The sequence below is a fragment of the Pempheris klunzingeri genome, chromosome 12 (assembly GCF_042242105.1).
Source record: "Pempheris klunzingeri isolate RE-2024b chromosome 12, fPemKlu1.hap1, whole genome shotgun sequence".
NCBI classification, from domain to species: domain Eukaryota; kingdom Metazoa; phylum Chordata; class Actinopteri; order Acropomatiformes; family Pempheridae; genus Pempheris; species Pempheris klunzingeri.
The window spans coordinates 21,551,625-21,579,315 of record NC_092023.1 but is presented as its reverse complement, the minus strand read 5'-3'; the positions used below and the strand labels follow the sequence as shown (position 1 = coordinate 21,579,315).

The following is a 27,691-nucleotide window of genomic DNA, read 5'->3' as shown; positions in this document are numbered from 1 at the left end:
CCGTGTGGCGAGAGCTATGATAGCTCACTAGTAAATATGTGACCTACATCACAAAGGAAACATATTGTACCTGGCATGGTGGTCTGGCAGGAAGGACAGACATGTACAGCATGTACATCTTCGCTGTTTTTCTCCTCCTCCTCTTCATTTTCAAGGTTGATCTCAGTGATGGTCTCTGGGCTGAGGTGGCACAACAACATCATGCTTTTCCTCTTCAGAGAGCGGTTCTGACGGTTCAGCTAAAGTGAGGAGGTGCAGAGGGAAATGTAAAAGGACATACACATCAATGTCAAATTCAATGGCACTCTATGGAAAACTATTTAAAGGTTCTACAAGACACTTTCTATTCCGAAAAATGAATTATCTGTAAAATCAAATGGTTAATTTTTTGCGAATTCTCATGGTATATTATGTCCAGTTAGAGTGTTCAAACTGCACGAAGCCCTTTAGAAACCTTTAACTCTATCGAAATTGTTCAAATGTAAACTTTAAACATGCTAAACTAACTAAGTGGCATTCCCTGTGCAAAGGAGGCAAAACTATGCTGCTGTGCAGATACGATATACGGTCTAGCACAGCTGCTGGGTGAGATCTGAGATTTCTACCTATTCTATATCCTCTTCTACTATTTCATGTCAAGCACTGAGCAAAACCTCATATCTTCGACATCATTAGAACCTAAGCATTGCAGCCCCAACTTCCATGCAAAAACTGTATTAGGAATATATCTTGTTCATATTACACTACTTTTACTATTACATTGCACTCACCACTACCCGGTACATACCTGCACCTGTACAGTTTAACTGTGTATATATTCTTTTTTCTTCTTCTTCTTGTATTATGCACATTGTTTTGTATATTTTTATACTTATTACCTTATTATTTTATTCTATTTAAGACTTATTGTTCTGTACCAAAACACCAAGATGAATTCCTTGTATGTGTAAACCTACTTGGCAATAAATCTGATTCTGGTTCTGAAAAAAGAGACAAAATATACAGTATCATATGGAAAATCTTATGTAGATTCCCATTTAAGTCTCGATTTTTAATAAATAGTATATTGTACAAATAGTATATTCACTGTAAATGTTTAATACACTGTTGCCCATAAAGTTGGAATAATTGTTCAATACCCCCAATTTAGTTAAAGCCTGAATACACAGTTTGCAAGGATTAATTGTGGTTTAAGTTTCACTGTGATATGTTTGGAAGAGTTTGATCAGTAAAGTTGAGAAGATATAAACTTTATCAAGAATAAATCATCACAATCATTTCATGAGAAGAGGTAAAAAACATTTTATTCCAACTTTATGGGCAACAGTGTGTATATTATTTAATTCATTGTATTTTGACTTGAACTTGAGGTTGAACTGATCACCAGGATATGACAGAAGCCTACTTATGTAATGCCTCTAAAATCTTTTGGACAGAACTAAGAAGCAAAGGTGATACAAACCAGTAGGGCTGCAACCAATGATTATTTTCATTATCGATTAATCTGCCAATTATTTTCAAAATTAGTGTCAGATTCCCAGAACTCAAGGTAACGTCTCTAAAATGTCTAAATGTTCAATCAAATGTCTGAAACCCAAAGACATTCAATTTACAATGATATAACAGAGAAAAGCAGGAAATTCTCACATTAAGTAGCTGCAATCAGACATTTCACCTTAAGAAGTAAATCAAAGAATTACTCAAATTTCAAAATTGTTGCCGCCTAGTTTTCTTTTGATCAACTAATCAATTAATTAATGAATCGTTTCAGCTCTACAAACACGTGGTAACACTAAACTTTTCAAAAAGTGGACTCCTTTAAATCTGTGAAAATCATTTCACAAAGTAGCTGCAGCACATTACAATAACACACACGTGTAAATGGTTTTACTTAAGAGGATGAATGCGCTCATATGAGATTGCATAGTGCAGCCACAGAGATGCACAATTTATGGCATGTTTAGCACATATTCCCTAAAAGATTACATGAATCCAACAAAAACTGACAGAGCCTGCATCTTACAGCACCTTCATTTTTCAAATCTGCATAGAGTGACAAGCAGGCTTTATATTAAGCTAGTGGAAAACAGAAAGAAATAAGAAATAAGGTAGCAGAGCAACAGACAGGGCACATAAGATGTTGTTTATTTCCTCTCTTCTTTGGCCCTGCAATCAGTCATAATGGCAGGACACATGCAAACGCAATGATAAGGTGTGAAAAAACAGACATCATTAGAGGGGCACAAGCAGACAAAGAAAAAGGCAGTGAGTATCTCTCCTTTTAAATATAATCACAGTTTTTTGATGTGACGTGTATTTGCATCTTGCATTTCAGTGCATCATGTTTTTCCGCGTGATTATCACTTCTAACACGTATTCTTATTTGGTGTTTTTCTTTGAAATTCTTTATTTTCTACATGAAGCATACATTCTAAACTGCCACAATGGCCAATCCATTTCTAAAAGTTCAATTATCGGGACGGCCATATGTATCAATTAAGGAGACCATCACTAAGTAAAACATGAATGAAGCCTATGGGAGGGAGAGGGATGCCAATTATGCATGTTTCTTGATGTCATCCAAAGGAAGAAAGTGCCTGGAGAGGAGAAAAAAGAAGAGAAATAGAAAAGGCGAGCCATAAAAGAACCATTTATTAATGGCATCCTGGTGGGAGCAGATTGCAGCAATTCCATCTTTTGATGATGCCCTTCAGACTGCATCTTTTCTTCTGAAATGCAATCAACAATACATAACATGGAATCACATTCTTTTGATAATAATCTACAATTCGTGAGAGATGTATGTATAAAATTACATACTAAGATAAATCAAGGCCGACACAGTGTTGGGCTAGCGCTCTCTGGAGGTCATCATTACAAAGTAGCGGCCCCTTCATCTTACCTTTGATCACACATCAACACAAAAACATTAAGCATCAAAACCACATTTTGATTTGACTGGTTGTAAATTGCTAACACCCTCCGGTTGGTTTTTTAAATGTTGAGGAGTTCTTTCTGAGTGGCCTTGGAAATATTTAGCATACAAAATTGCCATCAGTGGGTACAGAGAAATTAATACAGAGTTCAATTTGTCTGTCCTCATCTGGAAACACCTCTTCTTGTATTTTGGGTTTGATTGAAATGTAAGTGATTAAGAAACTGATGTAAAGACAATCAGAGTGTAGGAATTGTGACTTCCACTGTTGCTGAAATGCTACTGATATGTCAGCACTGCACTTATTTCAACTGTATTCTGTTGATAGTACTTATGGATTAATGATTGCTTTTAATCTAAGTGAACAGCTGATGTATGGATACATTCTCAGAAAGGTCTATCAGTCCGTCTGCCCTGTGAGTGCTCATATGCCCTGCTATATTAGCAAGACAGGCAAAGAGAATGTCAAGCTATGTACACTGTTTTATGTCAAGGAAGTAGAGGAGCAAAGCAGCAGCAAGCAGAGAAGACCAAAGACATCAAATATAGCTTGAAAGAGAGTAGTCACTTAGACTGCCACAAAGCAAGCTTTTAGCCAGTATATTATTAAGCACAAATAGATTAATTCCTACTGTCAGACCAAGAGTGGGCTAGTTTATTGCTGCCTCTTAGCGGCCCTGTTCGTTAGACATAGCCTGATACATTATCTTTTCTGTAGCCAATCCTTGCAGAGGAGTAAGTGGCAAAAGAAATGTGACACAAAATAATCTCTCTCCCACATTTCAAGGCAATGACAATTCATCAAATTTGATTGTGTCAACAGTTGCTAAATATTCACCTGCACATTTGCATTCATAGAGTACAGTGACAGTACTACATCAAACTTTTGCTGCACACTTTGTGGGTTTTTTTTAATTATAAGGTCTGTGCTCAGATTCATTCTTGGAATATCTAAACTGAAACATTGGCCACAGAAATCCAATTGGCTACAAATGCAAGGCTGCAAGACTGAGATAGATGCACATCTAATTCATGCCTAGATCACCCCGCCTTTATGTCTTCTGGATTCACTGGGTGTGTCTGAGAGTGAGGCTGGAGATGAGGGCACAAGACGAGGGACATGTAAACATAGTTTTCTGTACGGTTTGGTTGGATAAACTAGATACTGAGGCAGAAACCTTATGCAAGTTTCTTAAATGGATATGTTAAACTGTCATACCCATATTACCTGATCCTCATTCCTCCTTGACAAGAAAATGACCAGACTGGCTGTCTAAAGGCTTTACATTTTTAAGTTTGATTTATCTCCTGTAGTAAATACATGCAATTGAAAATACATATGATGATATCATGATATTGACAGTGATCTTGAGCTTGTTTCCAATACAGGAACAGCATCATGCTGCTAGGCAACATGAGCATGAGGGCTTTTGAACTGCTAAAACTTTGAGAGACAGGGCTTGACTTCTTGAGGCCACCTCCTCTCCAAAAGGGCAAGAGCTTAACAAAGACTTGTGTTGTGGACCAAGACAGGCACTTTTAAACACACTCAGTAGCACTTATATGAAACTTGTATTAAAATAGAGCTTTTGAAGAATTTGTGAAGCTCACATACAGCAGATACAGATACCAATTGCTCCACCACAATACTGCAGGTGTAGACACCCACTCTCAAGGTTATGTGGACGGCGATGTTATAAATATAGGTGCTTAACTGGTCTGGTTGTTTTAAATCACTGTTAGATCAAATTAGTTTATATAGCCTACCCTAAAATACAGTTCATGTCTGCCATGTATGAACTGTTACAATTCTAAACAAAAGCCTTCATCACTGCCATTATATTTTCTTTTCTTTTTCAGAAATGCAGTAGCAGACTCTGCTTTTCTGGCAGGGGTGGGGATGAAGTCTCAGATTGCCTGCAAACCTATGATAGTCATGTTCCAAAGGTATGAAGAAATAATATAGCATTTTCCAGGTGTTGTTTGTGTTCTATTTGGACCCTTTAAAGCTGAGGTAGGCAGTTTATTTTTGGTGTCATTGGGCAAAATTTCCATTATAACCTCTCAGCATATTGTAACTTGTGTGATGTGAGAAAAAACTAGACTTCTGCACCTGCTCTTGGCTGTTTTCAGGCTTTAGAAAATTCAGCCTGTGATGGGAGACTTTAGCCAAAAATGGAGAAAAATCCTGCAGAAAAAGTTGCTATCACAGCATTGGCAACAACATTGGTGGAACAATCAATATTGGTGGCAAGTTTGAGAGGTGAAGAGGACCTTGTGAGGGAGCTGATAACTTCATTTTATATTTTATAATATTACAGCTGCAGCAATGAGTAGTAGGCAATGTCAATAGATGAGTAGTGGATATTGGGAGTGTCTTGAGAGTCAAAACATTAAATTTTTCAAATTCAGAAATCTCAACAGCCAGCCGAATAATCTTTGAATCAGTAGTATTGGCCAACTAACTGAATACCTGACTGTCATTTGTGCCAGTAAAAAACTTACTTGTCACCCCTGTGAAATCAGAATGAAAAACAGACCAAAGGAAAATGGGGGACTGAAGGCCAAGAAACAGTAAAAAAAAGGCAGATAAGTTGACCTTCACCGTAATTCTCCCTCAGCCTTCCAGTGCCCAAAATCTGGTCTAACAAGGTGGACTGTGAGGGCTTTTGTCCAGCAATTGAATGAGAAATGATTACAGTGATAAGCTCAACACCAATGGGCTGCGAAATCACGATGTGCCAGGCTCCCCCACTCTCAATCACAACTCACATTTTAGCAAGGACTCCAAAAACATGTGCTCTGAATCAAAAGAATCCAATGCAATTTTAGACACTAAGATATGGGAACAGCAGCAAAACTGGAGGACCAGAGAGTGCTTTTGATTGCAAAATACAAATTGAATGTGTCAAAGTGAGGGTTACTGGAATACACTGACCAGAAATGAATCTTAAATAGCTGATTTGATGTCGTAGTATGTAAGTAGCTATGTTTATTTCTTTATTTTTTTATTACACTTGTTGTACATCAAGTCTGATTACATTATCACTCTCTTTAATGATTCAATTTCTATGGTTGTGGGCATGCTACTGGACTTGACTTCATCAGGAAACTCAGGCAGCAACATAAAAATAACGCAGATGGTACGACAGACTGTTGGTTAATTGTCTTATTGTTGGCAGTATTTATCTAAAGATGAAGTTTACCTTGATGGCCAGGGCTTCAGCACTTTCTCTACACGTCCTCTCAATCTCCAGGCTTTCCTGTATGGCACTGACCTCTTCAATGACCATTTGAGAGACTAAGAAAAAAGACAAGACAAGGAAAATTGTAAATCGTTTTGCCTCTATTTTATAACTTGGTAAGAAGCATGATGAAACGTTTGATCGTCAATCCAGAGCGGTGGCCCAAGATTTCACTGTGAAATCTATCCATTGATAGAGACCAGACAGAGCCAGACAAAAAAGACCAGACAAAACAATGCTTCACCAGCTGAATCTCTGTCTTGTGGTATTACCCAAGGGCCTATGCTAGGTCTGATGCTGTTTGCATTGTAGAGGCTCCCCCTTGGGCAGATGATGAGTCAGATGATTTCAAAAGTATCTCCAACCACTGTTATGCAGATGATATTCAATTATGCAGTGCGTTTCAGCCTAAAAATGTTGCAAAGCTGTCTATCCAACAAAATTGCCTCATCTCTGTAAAAAATTGGATGGCAGGTAATTTTATACAGCTAAATACTGACAAAACAGAAGTTCTTACTTCTGCTGCAACTTGCGTTGTTATGAAGGTGATAGAAAGTCTTGGTTCTCTACCCTCTTCTGCCAAACCTACCATCTGTAATCTAGACGTTTTTAATGGGCCAGACTTTGAGTCTTGTCAAGCAGTGTTTGGTTTACTCATGTTCCTACCAGCTGAGGAATTGTTAAACTTGACCCATTGTGTGACTTTCTAAGATGGAGATGATTATGTTTATTTCCTCCCATCTTCATTACTGTAACTCCCTCCTCACTTTCTTTAGTAAGTCAAGTGGTCCAAAACGCTTCTGCTGAATTTTTGACTAGTCCTACAAAACATTAATGTCCAATTTTTTTCCATGGCAACAACAGCACATATAGCTGCTGGATGCACATCCAGTAGTTCCTTAAAATGTTTGCCTTTATTTGCTGAAAACACATCTCTTAAATACACTCGTAGGCACTGGAAATGAAGCGTGGGGTTTGGATCAATTTGCCGCTGCAGTTGTTGCAACAGAAGAGAGGGAGGCAGGGGGAGACGCCTGGCTTCATCTCAGTGGCACAGATAATGCTACTGCACTCTAAAAAAGCTCAAGATCCATTTCTTTAGATTTGCTTAAAAAAGCACTTTGTGACATCTGATCTTGAAAGGTGCTATATAAATAAACTTACTTACATGCACATATATACTGTCTACAGTATGAAGAGTATTCAGGCTACATGTCTATACTGTTTCCAAGAAATGCATTTAAATGCTACAAATTTGTATTTATTCATTCATTCATTCATCTATAATAAAATTGCTCCATGGAATATTTTCAGACAACCCTTTTTTCAAGGCATGTGTGCTATGTTTTCGTACCACATAGGAGTCATGGTGAAGGCCTGTCTGTTGCTGCAAACTAAAACTATGATCGTTCCCCAACCTTAACCAAGAGCTTTGAGTTGCAACACAACACAACAATAAAACCTAAACCCTGCTTGAGTTGCCATGAATGGATATTGTGAGAAATACAAATTAAATTTGTCAGGTAACATTTGCAGAGTTCACAATGAACATTTTGCTGCACAGATGTCTGATTTTAAAAAAAAAAAAAAACTTAATCTAGTCTGATTTGAAAAAAACCTTAACCTAGGCAGTATTATATTCCTCGGTATTTTGCTGTTGTAGACTAGAAGTATAGAAACATGAAAGGAGAAGTGCAAGAGAAAGATTTTAAGAAAGACTCACCTTGCAATTTGTGATAGGAAATTGAGTTTTTACCAAAAGTATTAGCTATCTGAACTAATACTTTTGGTTGCTAATGAACAAAACTGCCTTTGTTACAAATATGTGAATTGGAGCATTGGAGTTGATTTGATAAGCTCATAAGTTTCATAAGAACTGTGACTCTTACCAACAGTGTTATTGTCTTTTATGTGTGCACTGTGTATTTTTTTAGTTTAGTTTATTTTTTAATTGAATCTGTGGATAGATCTGCATTGTTATTTGAATTTACCTTCGGTCCCACTTGCTTATTACCTGGTTTACTGTTCAATGCATGCAGTTAAAATTAAGAATGTTGTGATTGATTGCCCACTGAATTATTGGCTGATATTTGTTTGATAGGTGGTCTCTGTAAAGGCCAATCAGCTCTGGTTTGATTTACAGACTGCGCGCAATTTAGTGCCAGGGTCTGCATCGCGGTCAACAGAGGCCTGGTGAGATGATGTTTGTTTGTTGTAAAATCTGAAGATTTCACCGGATAAAACCAGAAATCTAACAAACAAGTAGACAAGAGATGGAGGTCTCACTGAGGTTATATCTGATAAAATCTTCCACTGTTACAGACCAGGACTTTAGATGCTGTCTGCACAGGACAGACGCTAGCATGATTAGTGAGGTATGTTGAGCTTAAATCCATTTTTTTAGTCTTCTTATACTTGGCTAGAACACCGTGTTAACTTATGCTGCACACCTAACCAGCTCCAGGGGAGGTTATGTTAAGAGCTTTGGCTGAAATCTGTTGTAAAAAGTACTGCCCTCTTTTCCATGACCATATTCTCAGCTGAGAGAATACATTATATAGGCAAACTTATTGAGCAATATGCTGTAGTAATGCCACTGAACAAAGTAACGCAATTACAGTAGCACAAACTGTAGCATCTGGTGGTCATGGGAACCTACAGCATTCCGTTGGTGATGCAGAAATTCTGTGATGTTGACGCACTGCTGTGCTTTAGTCATGCAAGTGGATATATTTACTGTATTTCTTGGGTTTGTGGGTACTCCAGGGATATTGCACTTTCATAGAGTCCGGAAACTTGAAACTGGATTTAAAAAGAATAATCAAAAGAGAAGCAGCAGCAGAGGCCAAGATATTCTGAGAAAACCCTAGATCAATACACCTCTAATTCAACTCAGTGACATTTTTCTTACACTGTAACTGCCAACAACAGAAAATCATGCATGTTCATCTAACAATCTGTGCCTTTTACCAAAGAAGCCCTTTAGTCAGTAGCCTTCGTTGATGTGACAATGTTACTGGAATATGAAAGGCAGCATTTCTACTGAATGACTGCATTTGTGTCAATACAAACTTAAAAAGTCAACTCATGGCCATTCAACCTGATCAAAATGCCATCAAGGAAACAATGAACGTGATTAGGATTTTCTAAATGAGTGGGTGCATCCCTGTGACTTCTCATTTCATTGCACAGTTAATTGAGATAAGAGTGCCGTAACACTTGACACTGAAGTATATTCCTCCTCACTATTGTGTCTGCCATCTGAGTAGCCTCAATGGTGAGTGACCTATGTGCATCATTATGATTTGAATTCAAAAGAAGTGAACTAAATGTTGTTACCAATGTATCTTTTATTCAGGTAATATCCCCTACCTTTTTATTCTTGTCAGCCAGGATCAATGTTTGTTGAGTATAAACTGAATACATGCAGGAAACAACTTCTAGCAAAAGGGTATGTGGGCTTTTTGTTGAATGATACACCAGGGTGAACAGTGAGGTTTGTCTTCAGACCTTTCATTCTTGGCTAAACTGGTTTGCATTAGAAAGATACACGTGAAGGACAATGAATTTTTATTTGAGAAGACACTGAAGCCTCTTAAATCCAGAAAATACAATATAGAAACTGTATAGGGGTGGCTGGGTCGTCCCTCAATCACAAGGTCAGGGGGTTCGATCCCCAGCTATGGGTCAACATGTCGAAGTGTCCTTGGGCAAGACACTGAACCCGAACTTGCTCCTGAAGCATGGCTTCAGTGTGTGTGTGAATTGTCTCCTCCTCGTTTCATGACGACTGCGATCATTCCAGAGGACCATGTGATACAGTCATAAGCACCAAAAACTGGTGTTTGTTTGCCAACTGCTGTTTCCAAGGGCAGAATTAACTGTCAAGCTTAAATGTAATGGCTGAATATCATCACCTAAAAGTCTGCTATGGTTGACGTTACTCTCAAAATATACAACAGCTGCATAGACACAAAGGTTCCATGTTCCAAAAAAAATTCTTCTTATTATTGTTGTCATTATTATGAGACCAGTCCAAAATATGAGATATAAATTTGGATAAACCTGCCGGTGCTGACACTAAATTATGTGCATGTCCTCTTTCTACCTCCAAGTTCACTGTGGAGTAAATCAGACACACCAACGTTATCATTATCATTAATCTGGCTCTCTAGCTGCTTAATCCTCCACTAAGTTCATCAGTTAGTTTCTAACTTTATCTGTCTGCTGATGCTCAACAGGTAGCGTACAGCTATCACAGCTTTTCTGCTGAAAATGGCTGCCTGCTGCTGCTGAAAATCAGGTGGATGAAAGCTTACCAGACTACAACAATGAACTAAAAGAAAGGAGGCCTAAAAAGCTAAAAAGCTTCATAAAGTTGAGGTTAATTGCAAAGTTGGTGGTAATTCTCTTTGACTTCATTATGAGTGACACCTTTCACATTACACACCATCATTTGATCCATTGTTGATGTGAAAAACATTGATTAGCGCAGCTTAAATTAAACCTGGGTAGTTGGAAAAATCTGCTAGAATTCCAAATCAAAAACAGTAATTTTGTTTAAGCTGCAATCACACCTCAGTAGAAAAAGAACGCCCCTGAAGAATGCCCCACCACTTATCTAATTAAACATTGTGGTTGAGCAAGGAAGAAATTAAGCATTAGTGCCATTGCTGTGGGCAATTCCTTCCCCCAGTGACACCTAATTAAGAACTTGATGAACACCAGCACCAGGCGATATCCATGTTCCTCCGGCGCCCTCCACATCAGTCACTCAATAGCACTTAGCTGCCTGTTTTCATCCTGGGCCTCTTCTCCGTTCCTCTCTGCCTGTCTCCATAATGCTGTGGCCACACTCAGCAACCTACGAAAGGACGCCTTGAACTAAATGACATGTTAATTATAATTACTGGTAGCCATGGTAAATAAACAGCAGTGGAAGTGTTGAAAGTATATGAGCACGAATCGACGGGGGCTCTGACACGTCAGAATTGGCAGTCTTAATTGTAAGTTTTGGCCTCCCCATCATCATCACTCCATCTTTTTTCTCCCCTCTTTTTTGTGCCTGTCTTTTTTCATCGTGCTCTCAGGAAAGACAGTGATTACCCCTGTGCCGACGTGCTGCATAATGGTATCAGCGCCGCCAACGGAGCAGTGAATTAAATTGTATCTGCAGCCGCTGTGAAGCCTTGATGAGGGGGGCAGATGCCTTTGTGGTGTTATCATTATAACACAATGGTCATGTTGTCATCAACCTTGCCATCGGCAATTGAAAAGGCATGATTGTGTGTTGGGGGCTTTTTCTCCCATCCTCCCACTACCCCCCCACCAATCCTGCCACCCCATCCCCAGCCGTTTCGTTGTGAATAGGAGCAATTTTCTAAGAGCTATGAAATCACGTAATAGGTCCTAATATGCAGCTGCTTGGCACAGTGAGGCAGCCTCTATTAACGAGGAAGTCAAATACAATATGTGTTTTGGCTGGAGAATCGCTGAATACATGAGCACAGACCAGATTTATTCAGATGAAAATCCACACAACTGTCATCGTTACAAAGACAAACTATTTGCTCTATCTTTTGACATGTGGTGCCCTATTTCAAATTCTGTCTTCACTAAAGTGGTCATAGCAAACCATTCAACCTGTAAAGAAAATCATTTTGGAAAATTGAATGGTGGGTGAAAACATTTGAAACACATTTGTAGTGTTTGGAAACAGATTTGTGATAAAAGCTGGAGCAGTGACAGTGCTGTTCCAATGCCATTATCTGTGGCCTGCTTCACATATTAGAACAGCCATTTTCAAAACAACATGAGTACATTACATAAACATAGCACAAGCTCTCTTATCAATGTATATATTGTCACAAATTAGATCATATAGGTCCCCGAAGGCTATTGTGTTGAATTTAACACACCTCCTTGAGAATGTACTGTCTGATCCTACATTTCCTACAGGCAGTCGATCAAAGGGTTATTTACTTCACATGGAAACGTCTGATTGCTTAAAAACACAGCATCTGCTAATTCTGATTGTGCTAAAGAGGGCCAGTTTACATGAAAAGCGGGCATGTGTCTCGCTGAGCTGTATTTAGATCAAATTTGATGTTTGTCATCAACGTTATCTTGACATTTGATCAGAAATTTAAATACAATTTGAAAAATAGTTTAAAAAAATACCAGTAATATAGTAGCAGTATGTGTGTGTTTTATTGCAGAGGAAAACACTACAGTCCAAACTCAGCTGAGTGGTCAGTTTGTCACATAAATGTTATATAAATAATAATATTTGGCACTCAGTGGGTTAAACCTCTGTAGGTGGAAGTAAGAGCAAACTACTGTGTAACCAAGTGATATAAATTATCATCATAAGTCATCTTTAAACCCAACTGTATCTAATGCTACATCGATTTAATGACACTAATAAGTAATAATACAAACTAAGTACTACAGCCCTGTCATAGCGTAGAACATTTAAAGCAACTGTGATGAACCTGTGGTAACTGGAATTCCCTTTACACTACACTACTAAACCAACTGTGTGAGTTTTGCTAAGTGTAAAAGTTATATAAGATGTGTTGTATAAGTGTTGTGCTGCATTATTTTGCATGCATAATTATGTTTATGTAACTTCATTTTGACACTGGTATAATTAGCCATTTATTTATGGTCTTTTCAAGCTGTAACTGGCACTGCTGTGCTGAGTCCAGTGATTTAGTATTACACTTTCATAGCTGGAACACTTGAGACAGGAGCAAAATATTCTGATAAACTTGGATCAGTACTCTCCTAATGCAACTTTGGTACTTCCAGGTATGTTTCCCTCATCTTTCAAATTCCTTGCTGAGTTCTGTAAGTAATGTCAGAGAGCTCAAAAACATGCAACTGTCTTCACAGAGTGAACAGAGCTACATGTGGCTAGTTAACTGATCAAACAGGCCTTTTAAAATGAAATGAATTGAATTCATCAAATAAACCGCTAAATTGTAGTATTTATTTATTTATCATTTCAGGTTTACGGGCACGTTCTACTGAGTTACCTTACTGTCATTTTGTAAAAGGTTTTTAATGTTACGACTGTTATACAAAGACATGCGATGGACAGATAGGGATGAGTCCGTTTGTGGATATGACACTGAAAAAGTTACTCACCATCTATTAGTCAACGCCATGGTCCTCCATGTGTGAAATCATGGCTACTGACTTTTTGATTATCACCGCTATCACTGCTCAATATAGCTACTCTGCTAAAACTACAGCTGTGTGGAACTGTGTGGTCGAGTTGATGTATTGTGAGAACTGGACCCTATTCATCCCTCTCTCTATCCTTGTTTGTCCCATAGACTTTCCACTGAGATGATGTGTCATGGTGCCAACAGAAGAATGAGTGCAGAAGCAGTCTATGTAGAGGATGATTTTTTGTTTGTCAGATGTTCTATATGTTATACACATTCCCGAGGTAAAGCTTGTTTGTAGAATGACAGCATTTCTGCCCTAATTCTAATTTCTTATTAACCCAAAAGAGATAAACTTACCTTGCTGGAACTCATTGAGCTTTGTGACAGCATTGTCTCTCTCCTCCTCCAGCCTCTTGCACTGAAATAAGACAGAACAGCTTTAACAAAGGAGCGCTGCTGTTTAAATCACTTCACTCGTGGACTGTTTTCTGACAGTGCCAGTGCTGCCTAAGCAACAAAAAATCAGAAGGTGTTTGAGCCCACATCTTTCCACAGACCTGGCTCCAGTAAAATATACTTTAAAACAAAACAATAGTCGTATAAACTATTCGACTTTTTATAATTTAACGAATATTTGAAAATTCGAAAATCATGACCTATCCCTAGTACCGAGACAAAGCATCATGGGTATCAATACCCCACTACTACTATTACAAGTTTTGTAATGTTGAGGCATTTGCTGCCTCAGCTGCTCCTTCAGTTAATGCAGCCACTACTACTGCTATTACTGCTGCTTCCACTGCTGCCACTGTCACTGCTGCTGCTGTAGCTAAAAACAATGTGTCCTGTCGAAGATGGTCAAAACAGACCCACATATAAACCTATTGCACATATTGTCAGACATACTGTCTGAATCTGTCTGACCCTGACTGACATGAACACCTACCTCCATGGCTGCTGTCTCGTGCTTCCGCTGCAGGACCTCATACTCCTGTAGGGCTGGAGCAAGCAAAGGGTGCCAGTAAGCCATCTTCACAGTAAAGCGAATGTCAGCCAAAAGCACAGAAGTCACATCATACTATTTCCGAAAAGTAGGAACTTCTCCAGCATGTGATAACTCCTCATTCGGTGACTCGGACAGCTGGTGTCCTGTGTCTCCTGACTTTTATAGCAGGAGACGTTGAACGTAACAATACTCTGATTGTGTGAATGTTTTCCTCGAGTGTAACTACAATAGTAAGGGGAACTATCAACATGATAATAATCTGGCTGGGCAAGGCCAAAGCCAAGATAGTTATATGCAGTGTGTTATGTACAGCCAGCAGCCAAACCCAGAAAAAATATTTGTTTTTGTCAAAGACTTAATTTTTACCTGACAGAGATATAATGAAGGCGTTCCCTGTCTTCTACTATAATAGATGATCTACTGTAAAGGTCCTTTGTCTGCTCTACCAAATATGACCCCTTTAGGTGCAGACATTTCTAAACAGGCATGCTATATTTCCCATGGAACAACATGTGTTAATCAGTAACCAAACTCAGCCTCCACTTGCTCCACATGACATTCAGGAATTGTGGAACAGGAACCCACCTAAGGATGTCCTTTTCTTGCAAGCTCTAAATCAAGGACGTCTTAAAGGAACAGTGTGACATTTTGGGATTACAGTATGTTTGTTAGAAAGCATACAGATGACAGATGAGAATATCGATGTGAAATAAAAATAACTGAAAGCAGGGAGAGATTGACAAACTGTCTGCTTTTGCTTTTTTTTAACCACACTCAAGAAGTGGTTGCTGATAGCAGAGTTATGACAAGAAATATCCCAGTATATATTTATAATTCCTTGTATACAACATTGTCAATATTAGCTCTACGTTGACCAGCTACAACTGTAAAATACTGCAGAGTAACTATAATCCAGGAATATAGTACATAATAATCTTCACAGTAAAAAGCTTTAAACTAATATAACACTGACATGGGTCATTCTTCCTGCATAATGAATACTTATACTTATGAATACTCTGTTCATACTTTTAAATGGTTTTCTGGTTTTATATGGGCCAGAAGATTAGTCAAAATAATTTCCTTTTTTTTTATTATACTAATTCGTGACACTAATTAGACAATTGAGTTTAAAGTTTGTGAAAGGCAAACTAAAATAGGTGCATGCTAACTCATACTAACTCATTTTTCACAGTAACTGTATAGTAGGGTGACCAGTGGGCTTCCACTGAACTTTCAATGGACATCCAGTGTGTCTCACTTGATTTATCACTTCAGTACCAGTACTGTTTACTGTACCGGTACTGTTCACTGTACTGTTCACTATACCGGTGCTGTTTACTACTGTACTGGTACAGTAGTAAACAGCACCGGTAGTAAACTGTACCGGTACAGTAAACAGTACAGTAAACAGTACCGGCACAGTGAACAGTACCGGTACAGTAAACAGCACCGGTACAGTAGTAAACAGTAGGCCTACCGGTAGTAAACAGTACCGGTACAGTAGTAAACAGCACCGGTACAGTAATAAACAGTAGCCTACCGGTAGTAAACAGTACCGGTACTGGTACAGTAAACAGTACCGGTACAGTAGTAAACAGCACCGGTACAGTAATAAACAGTAGCCTACCGGTAGTAAACAGTACCGGTACAGTAGTAAACAGCACCGGTACAGAAAACAGTACCAGTAGCCTACAGTAGTTAACAGTACCGGTAGTAAACAGTACTGGTAGTAAACAGTACAGTAGTAAACAGTACCGGTAGTAAACAGTATTGGTAGTAAACAGTACCGGTACAGTAAACAGTACAGTAAACAGTACCGGTACAGTAGTAAACAGCACCGGTACAATGAACAGTACAGTGAACAGCACCGGTACAGTAGTAAACAGTAGCCTACCGGTAGTAAACAGTACCGGTACAGTAGTAAACAGCACCGGTACAGTAAACAGTACCAGTAGCCTACAGTAGTTAACAGTACCGGTAGTAAACAGTACTGGTAGTAAACAGTACAGTAGTAAACAGTACCGGTAGTAAACAGTACCGGTAGTAAACAGTACTGGTAGTAAACAGTACAGTAGTAAACAGTACCGGTAGTAAACAGTACCGGTAGTAAACAGTACTGGTAGTAAACAGTACAGTAGTAAACAGTACCAGTAGTAAACAGTACCGGTACAGTAAACAGCACAGGTACAGTAGTAAACAGTACCGGTACAGTAAACAGTACAGTAAACAGTACCGGTACAGTAGTAAACAGTACAGTAAACAGTACCGGTACAGTAGTAAACAGCACCGGTACAATGAACAGTACAGTAAACAGTACCGGTACAGTAGTAAACAGCACCGGTACAGTAAAAAGTACCGGTACAGTAGTAAACAGCACCGGTACAGTGAACAGCACCGGTACAGTAAACAGTACAGTAAACAGTACCGGTACAGTAGTAAACAGCACCGGTACAGTGAACAGCACCGGTACAGTAAACAGTACAGTAAACAGTACCGGTACAGTAGTAAACAGCACCGGTACAGTGAACAGCACCGGTACAGTAAACAGTACAGTAAAAAGTACCGGTACAGTAGTAAACAGCACCGGTACAGTGAACAGCACCGGTACAGTAAACAGTACAGTAAACAGTACCGGTACAGTAGTAAACAGCACCGGTACAATGAACAGTACAGTGAACAGCACAGGTACAGTAGTAAACAGCACCGGTACAGTAAACAGTACAGTAAACAGTACCGGTACAGTAGTAAACAGTACCGGTACAGTAAACAGTACAGTAAACAGTACCGGTACAGTAGTAAACAGCACCGGTACAGTGAACAGCACCGGTACAGTAAAACAGCACCGGTTCCGGTATGTTCCCTCGTTCCCGTCCTTCAGTACACGCTAGAAAAGACTTGGGAGCTGAAACGAACTCACCTCGCTGTGACAGCTGTGTAACTACTCTGACTTTGTCCTGCTCCTCTGCGGCCATGGCGGGACGACCTGTAGCTCAACAGGAAGTGACACACCTGTGAGGTGCGCCTCGAGCGCCAGCCACGTGCACAGAGACGGTCAGTCTGCTTCTCTGTGAACAGTCCCCAGAGTCTGTGGTCATTACAGGGGGGGGGGGGCAGCACCAGGCTGAGCCAAGGGTTCTGTCTAGTGTCACGGGTCGGGCGCAAAAGGGAAGAAGAAGAAAGAGATGTGTCTAAAGTCCACACTGCCCCCCCCCGCCCAGAGATAAGAGACCAACAGTCACGCAGGCTGCTGGGGGTGATCTGGTTCAACAGAGGCCCATTGACATGTGAAGTTCTTTAGACTTGTCTTGTATTTGTATTTAATGTTCATAGTGAGACTTTTAACATGTGCTTTGTGTATTTGTCTCGAGGAGCTGCTACTTTGGTTACAACTAATGGGAATTCAAGTAAGGAATAAGAAAGAATAATAAAGCTATTGTAGGGCTGCGCCATAGAGCAAACTTTAGCTACACCTTTATTTTTTATTCCCATTAATATTACACATGCAAAACAATACATACTTCTGTTTGATAAAGGATAGAATGTATGAGGAATGGACATAAAATCAATTATAGCAAAAATATGGACAAAACAGACATCACCTCAGACAAATGTAAACTCAGGAATTTTTACTAAACCAACTAAATTGTTGGTAAAACCATCTTTACTCATTAATATGCACGTGTACTGGTCTGCAGCTTCCTGGAGTGGTGTTGCAGCAGATATCTGTGTGCTTTGAAAATTGTTCTGGCAGGACCTTGTTTAACAAATTGCAACCACTGCAGTGTAAAGGCTACATGTGATGCTGCCTTGAGGTTGTTGTGAATGTCTTTTTTTCTGTTTCTAGGGGTGAGTGGTTCACTTTTATTTTGGAGACAAGGAAACAAGGAAAATACTAAAATAAAGCTTCAAAGGTCTTCTTACGGTCTTTAGAGCTTTCAGCAGCACTCAGCTCCATACACTGAATGAAGACCAGAAGACGTGACTGAAAGGTCTGAAAACTAGGAAGTAGACATTTGAGCTTTTGTTCTTCAAAGTAGAGCTTTGAACACGAGCGGTAATGGTTTCTGTCGACATTTTACTGACTTTAAATGAAGAATCTCTCACCCAGTGTCTGCTGCACTAGTGTCCCGCACTACAAAGAATGAGAATACATTACATAACCATTCATATCAGAGCCTCTCAGCTATTTACTGTAGCTGGGACCACCAACCTGTACAGCAAAATATACAATGAGGTCATTAACCAGTAAGATTGCATTTCCAACATGAATCACCCAGTTATTTGGTGTACGTGGCAATACAGAAAAAAAACTTGTCCAATACGCAGTCAGTCAGATTTAAAGCTCAACTGAATATCTTCACGTGTGTGCCAACCCTAGAACCCTGTAGACATTTTCCACATGCTTAGAAGGGACTGTAAGAGCCCATGTTGTGTCAGAGAGGATCTCATTGAGAAGATGTGTGTTGCTGGTGTACAAGCATTGAATGAAAGAGGGGGCATAGACACAAAGTGACAGCATACTCATAATTTAATTTAGTTATGGACACAAACTCACATCGTTTCACAACAAAGAATTAGTTTCTGCAGAGAGATGGGAATGTTTAATATACTCTGATATACTCATTTTTCGCAGCACAAACAAATACACAAATAATGTAAACATCCACTGTATTCTTTTCAGAGGAGGAAGAGGAGGAGAGGGGGGGGGGTGAGTCAGAGTAATGGGGGCAACAGAAAGTGAACATGTGACTACTTGTGGCCCAAGTTAGTCCATTTAATTGAACTGCTAATGTTGACAGTGATGACATGAGAAAATGTGGGTAATCGCCACCTTGAAAACACTGACATGAAAAAAATACAGTAGTTGTCTGGAGTGGACAAAATAAGAGGAACTCTCAGCTGTACCAGTAGAGTCACATTTAGGATGATCCCTTTAGTGAAGCTGTACGTGTGTGTTGTTCAGCAAATGTTCATTTGCCTTTTAGTTTAGAAAATGACAATCAAGTTGAATCAACATTTGTGAAGGTCTCAATAGCAACCCAATGAAACCTCTTGGTTTCAGTGAGATTAATATTACATAGCATTTATTCTTTTTTAAAAAAGAAGAGGGGGATCCAGCAGTAATACAATAATAATAATAATAATAAGGACTCATCTATTATTTCAAGGATACGTTCCGGTTTTTGCAACCAAGAGTAGACATAACTAGCACAGACACTTTCCATACACAACTTCTGGACACAGCTACGTTACAGAACATCTACAGAAGGGGGGGATTATTGACTTGCTCTCATTCAGGGTAGGGAAGCGGGCGTGGTGTTTGGTGACTTGATTCTTGAGAAGATAAATGAATGAACTGGAGGTAATAAGAACAGCGGAAAAAGAGGAAGTGAGGTTTAGGATGAAGGTGAAGATTCGACAACCTCCGTCACCAAACCCCTTGAAGTGCGGGGCTGTAGGGTGACACAAAAGACAGGAATAAAAGGGAGAGGCGGATGGTGGGTAGATGAGTGGGGCTAGAACAGAGCATCCCTCGATGTGCCTCAGTGGCGGGCGGCGGACTCCCTGGGGTAAAACTCTGCCAGGGTGCTCTGGGGAATCCTTTTGAGCATCTCCTTGGGGAAGATTCGCAGCAGCTGCCAGCCAATATCCAGAGTTTCGTACACTGTCCTGTTGTCATACGGGCCTGGGGGAGACAAAGACGCAGAGTGAGGCTGGTTTGCATCCAAACACAACATCAACCAGCGCTGCCTGATGCACACACATTCTCTACTATAAGTCACATCATCATGAAAGAGATGCTAAGAAACTCAGTGATGAATCTGCTGTAACTGAATTGTGCCCACTTGTTGTGTACACAACATATTGACACATTAGCACATTAAATGATGATGAGAAATGTGTCGTTTTGTGCTCATTTGCACAAGCAGCAACCCCAGAGCACCTGAACTATTCCGGTGAAGTAGGAGCTAGTCACTAACGTGATGTCATCAATTTAAGATTTCATTTTCTTTCCTTTTGTCATGACACGGACATTGTACATTTTATTACATCATATTAAAAATGAAGTATTTGGAGCTTGGCATAACCACCTGATATGTTCTTCCCCATCTTGCAGAAGTGTGACTGGAGTTCCAAAAGGGTTTTCTTGTCAAATATTTATATACTTGTAACTAACACCAAGTGGTCTATGGCTTTCCAGACATGACATTAAAACACATTTCCAAAACTGCCTTATTCCATCCACGTAATATTGCTAAAATCAGGCCCATCTTGTCTATGATGATGAAGTCCTCACATTTGTCACTGGTCCAGAACGCTGCTGCTCGTGTTCTGATGAGAACTAAGAGAAGAGACCATATTTCTCCTGTACTGGCTTCTCTTCATTGGCTTCCAGTAAAATCTAGAATAGAGTTTAAAATCCTTCACCTCACCTACAAGGCTCTTAATGGTCAGGCTCCATCATATCTGAAAGACCTCATAGTACCGTACTACCCCACTAGAGCACTGTGCTCCCAGAATGCAGGCCTACTGGTGGTTCCTAAAGTCCTCTAAAGTAATGATGGAGCCAGAGCTTTCAGCTATCAGGCTCCTCTCCTGTGGAATCTCCTTCCAGTTTGGGTTCGGGGGGCAGACACCCCCTCTACATTTAAGAGTAGACTAAAAACCTTCCTTTTTGATAAAGCCTATAGTTCAGGGCTGGATCAGGCCTTGGACCAGCCCCTAGTTGTGATGCTATAGGCCTAGACTGCCGAGGGACTCCCATGATGCACTGGGCTCCTCTCTCCTCCTCTTCCTCTCCATCCTGATGCTTCATGTCTCTTTAATGTCTGTTACTAACTTGGTATCTTCCCCGGAGCCTTTCTGTGCTTTTCTCATGTCTCAGGTTCCTGTGGATCCTGGTCCTGGTTCTCCTGCTGTGGTTCTCAGGTTCCTGTGGATCCTGGTCCTGGTTCTCCTGCTGTGGTTCTCATGTTCCCATGGATCCTGGTCCTGGTTCTCCTGCTGTGGTTCTCAGGTTCCCGTGGATCCTGGTCCTGGTTCTCCTGCTGTGGTTCTCAGGTTCCCATGGATCCTGGTCCTGGTTCTCCTGCTGTGGTTCTCTGGTTCCCGTGGATCCTGGACCTGGTTCTCCTGCTGTGGTTATCAGGTTCCCGTGGATCCTGGTCCTGGTTCTCCTGCTGTGGTTCTCTGGTTCCTGTGGATCCTGGTCCTGGTTCTCCTGCTGTGGTTCTCTGGTTCCTGTGGATCCTGGTCCTGGTTCTCTGGCTTCATGAATCACTGCTGCTGATCGTCAGCAGCCGACACTTTTTACCGACATTAGTCGTGCTATTATTATTCATATATTATCTATTAACTGGAGGTTTCTGTGCTGAAATTGGATATTATCGAGAGCTGGAGGGGAAAAAATAAAATAAAAGAATATTTCTCTCTCCATTTCCTATTTCATCTTGCTATGACGACTATTCCCCGTGGAATCCATCAGTGTTCAAAAGAGGAAATATAGCTCTGTATGTACCATATCAACCAAGAAGTTTAAACCATCTCAACACTGAACTTGTCACTTTCAAGAAAAGAGATCGAAAGAAATGGTCAGGTATGCAACAAAGAAGGAACCTATACACATCAATATTTTCCAGGGACAAACTCAGATACGCAGTGCAAATGCCACTTCAGCCACCATTTTCAAAGCAATATACAGCAATAGACGAGCAAAGACACACTGAAGAACTGTTCCCACTGTTAGTTTCCTTGTTATTTCAAACCACCACCTACTGGTTTTTCTCTCTATGAGATAATAAGACCTCTGTTTTACTTTGAGGATTAACTAAAACCATGTGTCGCACAATGGCTAGTATCTACAATCAAAGTCAATTAGCCTAGGCATTAACAGTGAATAGGCCTACTTGAGAGAAGTGCAATAAAATGTAATGACTGCAATGCAAACATGTTTTTAGTAAAGTAAGGTCATTTAGACGGTGCAAGAGAACTGCATCATAAACAGGCCTAAGAGCCACTGAGCGTCACTGTAGAGAGCAGATAAAGAGAGGAGACAGCTTCTGTCCTCACTATTATGAATGCTATGGGCATACTATCTCTGTAGGTAATACATGGAAATAAAGTTGACCATGTGTGAACAGTTCCTTTAGCGACGTCTCACCCTGAGCGATGAAGTTCTTCTCAAACTTCTGCAGGAACTCAAGGTAGAGCAGATCATCAGAAGTGAGAGCCTCTTCTCCCACCACAGCCTTCATGGCTTGGACGTCCTTGCCGATGGCATAACAGGCATACTGGAGGCAAGAGGAGACGTTATTAATAAGATAGTTACAGAAGAATTGTATTCAAATATATTTAGTTAATTATCTTTTTTTATTCAGAGGGAAAAACATTGGATCCAGGTAACAAGATGAGGAAGATTGGTTACCAGCTGGTTTGAAACATCAGCATGGTCCTTCCTCGTCATCCCCTCGCCGATGGCTGACTTCATCAGACGGGACAGTGAGGGCAACACATTGATGGGTGGGTAGATCTGAAAGACAAATAGGAGACTGTCTGATGCATGTATTGTTGATGCTAAACTATTTCATTGTAAGTCTGACAGTTAAAACAAACAATGTAATGACAGGAACCATGTTTGTGTAGTGAGATAAGTCCTCCCCGAGCACTGCACTCCATTTTTCACTCTAGTCATTGGTATTTTCATAGAGAAACAACAATGAGAAAAGAACGACTTGGCTAACAAGCTTTATGTTTAATGATTTCAACATTTTCAGTAAGGAAAATATGTAAATTATTTTGTTCCTGCATCCCCAATATTTCTAACAAGACTGGCTGAGGTTAGCACAGTTTAGGCCTATCCTGAGTATAGACATTCATAGATTCAGATTGTTTTATTTTCTTTCTCCAGAGAGAAATATCACATGGAGCATAGGTTCACACAGTGACACAGGTCAAATCAAGTAGGTGGCCGATCTGAATGGGTCAATGTATGTCAGCTGACCTTACTGGTGACATCTAAGAGTAGAGTGGTTAAAATGTGTAGTATGACGAGTACGGCATTAACTGTTGGAGCTGCACCGGTGGCTGTGACACACAGCACATGGAGGAAATTAAGGTAGTTACTGTAGGCTACATCTTCTCAGGCACATCTGAACACACAGATTTTTAGACTTACATTTCCGGGGGCTAGAATTATGTCTGGAGTTAGTTGTGAATAAATGGCAATATATCCACTTAGAAATAATAAAAATGACATTCTTTGTAACCCCAGAACTTCCCCGGGAATCATCAGGTTATTGAGTTGTCTTTAGTATCAAAGTAATCCGGTGATAGTTGCACTTCCATGGTTACACTGCAAGCAGGAGCTGCTCATTGCTAATTTTACGCACTTTTAGCTGTGCTAATTTGAAAAATTGCTAATAAGGCATGAAGTAAAAGAAACAGGTAACCCACTGACTCCATAGAAGCATTATACTTCCTGTTTATATCTCCCAAAGCATTATGGGTACTATAGTTCCAAAACTTGAGCATGATTTACACCAAACTTGAAGCAAGACAAATAATTATAGGAGAAGTGACTTTTGTGCTGTACCATCAATATACTGTTGACAATGTTTGACATCAGTAACCTTGGAATGTATCAACATGGCTCTTTCTCTTTCTGGGACACTGAGAATCTCCTCTATCCATTCATATACAGATATTTACAGTGTGTTGAAAGCCTGTATAGAAACCCTGTTTACATACAGTCTGATTCTTAGTTTTTTCAGTGAACTTTATTGAACTGTGCTGCAGACTGAGGTCTCTTATGTTAAGGGGTAATTCTTGTATCTTTAAACATGCGCCCTAAATGTACATATTTTGGTGTATAAATGACTAATAGATGCAGAAGGATTTTGGAGTTGGTCCAGTGAATCACCTGCCACGAAACAGACTGCAATGGTTGCAACCTAACGTTAATGCTTGAGAGCAATTGCATCCACCAGAGTACGTCCACATGTGCTTGTTATTTCCACTGACAGGCTCATGTTATTATTCTAAGTGTCTGGAAAGGATCCCTACTGAGATAAAGCAGTAAGATCCTTTTGGTTCAGTCTCTTCAAAGCTACCAGACTCCACTGACAAAAACAGTCCTTTTACCTTGCTGAACACAGGGCTTGTTTAAAAGGGTTCAAACTAAACCTATAACCCTAACAAACAAACTAACTGATTGAGGCAGCAGCAAACTATAAATTCCTGTGTTCTGTGAGGTAAAATAATTGTTCTTTATTTAATGGAGTGTGGCGGTTTTGAAGATAGCAATATAACTGCCGTTTCTGGTTAAACAAAAGGGATCTTAATCTAAAACAAAAGGGTCCATCTCTGTAAGGGTCATTTCCATAAGTCATCAGATGCTTAGAATAACAATCTGAATCTGTCAGTGGCAAATACAGGCACTTATTAAACATAGTTGGATCGGACACAGTTCCTCTTAAGGACGACATTACAGCCATTGTATTTCGCGGCTGCTGGCAAACAACTGGACCGATTCTAAAATGCCTGATTTTGAGTACATTGTTTTCCCCTAGTTAAACTACCAAAACCAGAGCTGTAATCACGCCATGCATATATGGTATATGAATGCACACAAAATAGACCAATACAACATGTGGAATTTGGAATCAAAGTTTACACTGGGACCATCGAACCCAAGGATGAGTGCCCCAGGTTGGATGAATGTTGTTTTAAAAGTAATAGCGGATGAATACCTGTCTGTTGTGCAGCTGTCGGTCAACGTAGACCTGACCCTCTGTGATGTATCCAGTCAGATCAGGAATTGGATGGGTGATGTCTATTAGAGGCACAAAAATGGATTTAATCACAACACGTCCAACAAATAATTTCGTATTTGTTCCACACTACTGTACAAATAATGTTAAACATGACATATAATGCCTCAGTTGAGTTTACCTACAACTGAGACACTGTTCAAATGACTCACTGATTTGCAGGAATAATGTCAAACATAAGACAGAAATAGACAGAATTTCTGTTAGCTTCCCATTTTAAAGACCTTTACTCTAAATCAAGAGCCTGAGAGCCCTTGGGAACACCAGCGGTGTTAAGTAAAAGCCAACACAATCACCTCCCTGTGATGCTGTAATGGGGGACTCCTGTTTGACTAGATAAGAGTAGGCTCTTCATACGTGTTGCTATGGTAACTGCAGACATCAAACATGTCTTCTCAGTCCATTTGAGATGTCTACTCTAGTAATTCAAACAATGACTTGCTGAGAGATTTTGGCATTTAAGGACAGAAAATAGGAAAGGCATATTCTGCATACCCACAGTGGTCTCGGCGACACTAAGTAAAACATTATTAACATGCATAAAATGCATATGTTCATAATTCTGTGTCCCATAGAAGGTTGACAGTTGTGACAAGGTCATTTTGGTCCATCTTAAAGCACAGACAGCATTGGTTCCATTGCTGCTTCGCTCACCATCATTGGGCATGGTGAGAATGGGGATCTGGGTGATGGAGCCGTTTCTGCCCTCCACTCTGCCGGCACGTTCATAGATGGTAGCCAGATCAGTGTACATGTACCCAGGGAAGCCTCGACGCCCTGGCACTTCCTCTCGGGCGGCAGAGACCTGTGGTGAGCGGGAGGGTGACAGAATGACGAACGGGAATGATGCAGAACAAGCTATACATGCATTTACATTTTATTTCTCTTTATGTTTTCATCAAGTTTGAAACATTTTAAAGCAGCATTCATCAGCTGTTTGGCTTCCAGAACAAGCTGAAAATATAAGGGAGGGATTATCACATTATACAATTACGGCAAATTACTGTCAACAAAGTCCAGCAGACACAGAGCAACATTAGTATGGTGTGGTGTTCGTGTCCACTTAATGAAAAAGTCCAATTCAATCTCCTTTTATCTCTGAAAAACATGCTAAAAAGAGGCTAAGAAGCTCTGTAGAGCTTAGACAAACTGCAGCTAAACCTCTCCAAACAAAGGTCCAGTAGCTTAGAAACACGACAAAGCAGTGCACACTGAGCGACACCTAGCATACACAGATTTACTGAGATACTGTGAGCAGTAAAACAAACTAGTTTTCAGTGTTTTCAAAACCAAAAAGCATGTAAAGAATTAAACACTATGTTTGTTAGCTCTTGTTAGCCACTAATGAAAGGATAAGTGACAAACTACTGGATCAGTAGTAACTTTTTGTTACTAGCAATGAAAGCAGAAGTGAGGTTAAGAGTGAGGAGCAACTTAATTCACAAGTTGTGTGAGAAAAAGCACAAATGGCAGATGAACTGGCATATGGGCGAGACACTACAGGTGTCGAATTCTCACCAGGTGGTCGTCAAGATGCTCTTTAAAACATTTCTTACAGACAGGTTCTGTGGTGTCTGCCTTTTGGCTACGCATGTCTGCTTTGCCAACAAGCTGTGGACAGTCAGCTACAGCATTTGTATTTTTGGCCACTTCTCTGATTCTGTCACTGTGAAAGCGTGCTTAAAAGAGAAGTATCAGTACTAGGGAAATGGGGTACTGCACTGTTTTTTGCGGCAGGGTATTGCAAAACATTTCAAGTTTCGGGCAACAATACTAGGCAAGAATGGACATTTACACAGGCATATCAATATGCAACAGTTGCAGGGCTTGGTGAAGGATCAGATTGCTATTGGTTATTCATTACAAGGAACAACTTTCACCTAGACTAGTGCAGTTGTGAAGTCCTAAAGACTTTGATTGCCGAATGAACTTTGGGGTGCAGTAGTTGTTCATTTCAAACCAAAGAAATATTTTCTTTATCTCAAGTAAGAATAAATCTTACTATGCTTTTCTGCTAAAATCTTCCTCATAAACAAAAAATCTATAGCCATTTACTTGCTGGAGAGTCAAGTGATGGTAACTCCTTCAGTATCTTTCACAATAGGCAAACAGCTGGTTGAAAATGTTGCCATTCTCTTTTCACGCCCTTCACAAAAATGACCAAAAGCAAATCCTTGTTCCTGGAGTCAAGTGAATTCATAGTAATAGGGAAAGAAAATGCATCCCATTCATCCTTGGATTCAAAGGTTGATGGGCAGGCTAAACACTTGTAAACTGTAGATTCAATGCAAAACTCAACCTTCACACGTGTGAATGGGATCAGAAGTTAAATGTTAATGTCCTCCTGGCTGTTTGTGCACGATGAAACACCCATCACGCTGCCTGAGTCTTAGCTGACTATTGGTGCGACGTACATGTGCCAAGGTTATGGACAGCAAATGCAAGAAGGGAAAACACACGCACCATTTAAAAACCTGCATTGTGCTGCCAGCACA

The 27,691-nt window shown here is 40.0% G+C and overlaps 2 protein-coding genes across 2 annotated transcripts in view; both read right to left on the bottom strand.

Annotated features, from left to right (window-relative positions):
- The window catches only part of shtn1 (shootin 1), a 28,717-nt gene extending 11,316 nt beyond the window's left edge, over positions 1-17,401 (bottom strand). Inside the window, exons 1-5 of the mRNA XM_070840991.1 lie at positions 17,285-17,401; positions 14,305-14,357; positions 13,716-13,776; positions 6,142-6,236; positions 71-239 (exon numbers count right to left, since the gene is read on the bottom strand). Of these exons, the coding sequence (XP_070697092.1) occupies positions 71-239; positions 6,142-6,236; positions 13,716-13,776; positions 14,305-14,357; positions 17,285-17,339 (433 nt within the window). The 5' untranslated portion in view covers positions 17,340-17,401. The remainder of the gene's footprint in view (positions 1-70; positions 240-6,141; positions 6,237-13,715; positions 13,777-14,304; positions 14,358-17,284) is intronic.
- A 1,476-nt stretch (positions 17,402-18,877) lies between these two features.
- The window catches only part of atp6v1ba (ATPase, H+ transporting, lysosomal, V1 subunit B, member a), a 33,875-nt gene continuing 25,061 nt past the window's right edge, over positions 18,878-27,691 (bottom strand). The window contains exons 10-14 of the mRNA XM_070841085.1: positions 25,851-26,001; positions 25,116-25,198; positions 22,793-22,897; positions 22,529-22,658; positions 18,878-20,053 (exon numbers count right to left, since the gene is read on the bottom strand). Of these exons, the coding sequence (XP_070697186.1) occupies positions 19,911-20,053; positions 22,529-22,658; positions 22,793-22,897; positions 25,116-25,198; positions 25,851-26,001 (612 nt within the window). The 3' untranslated portion in view covers positions 18,878-19,910. The remainder of the gene's footprint in view (positions 20,054-22,528; positions 22,659-22,792; positions 22,898-25,115; positions 25,199-25,850; positions 26,002-27,691) is intronic.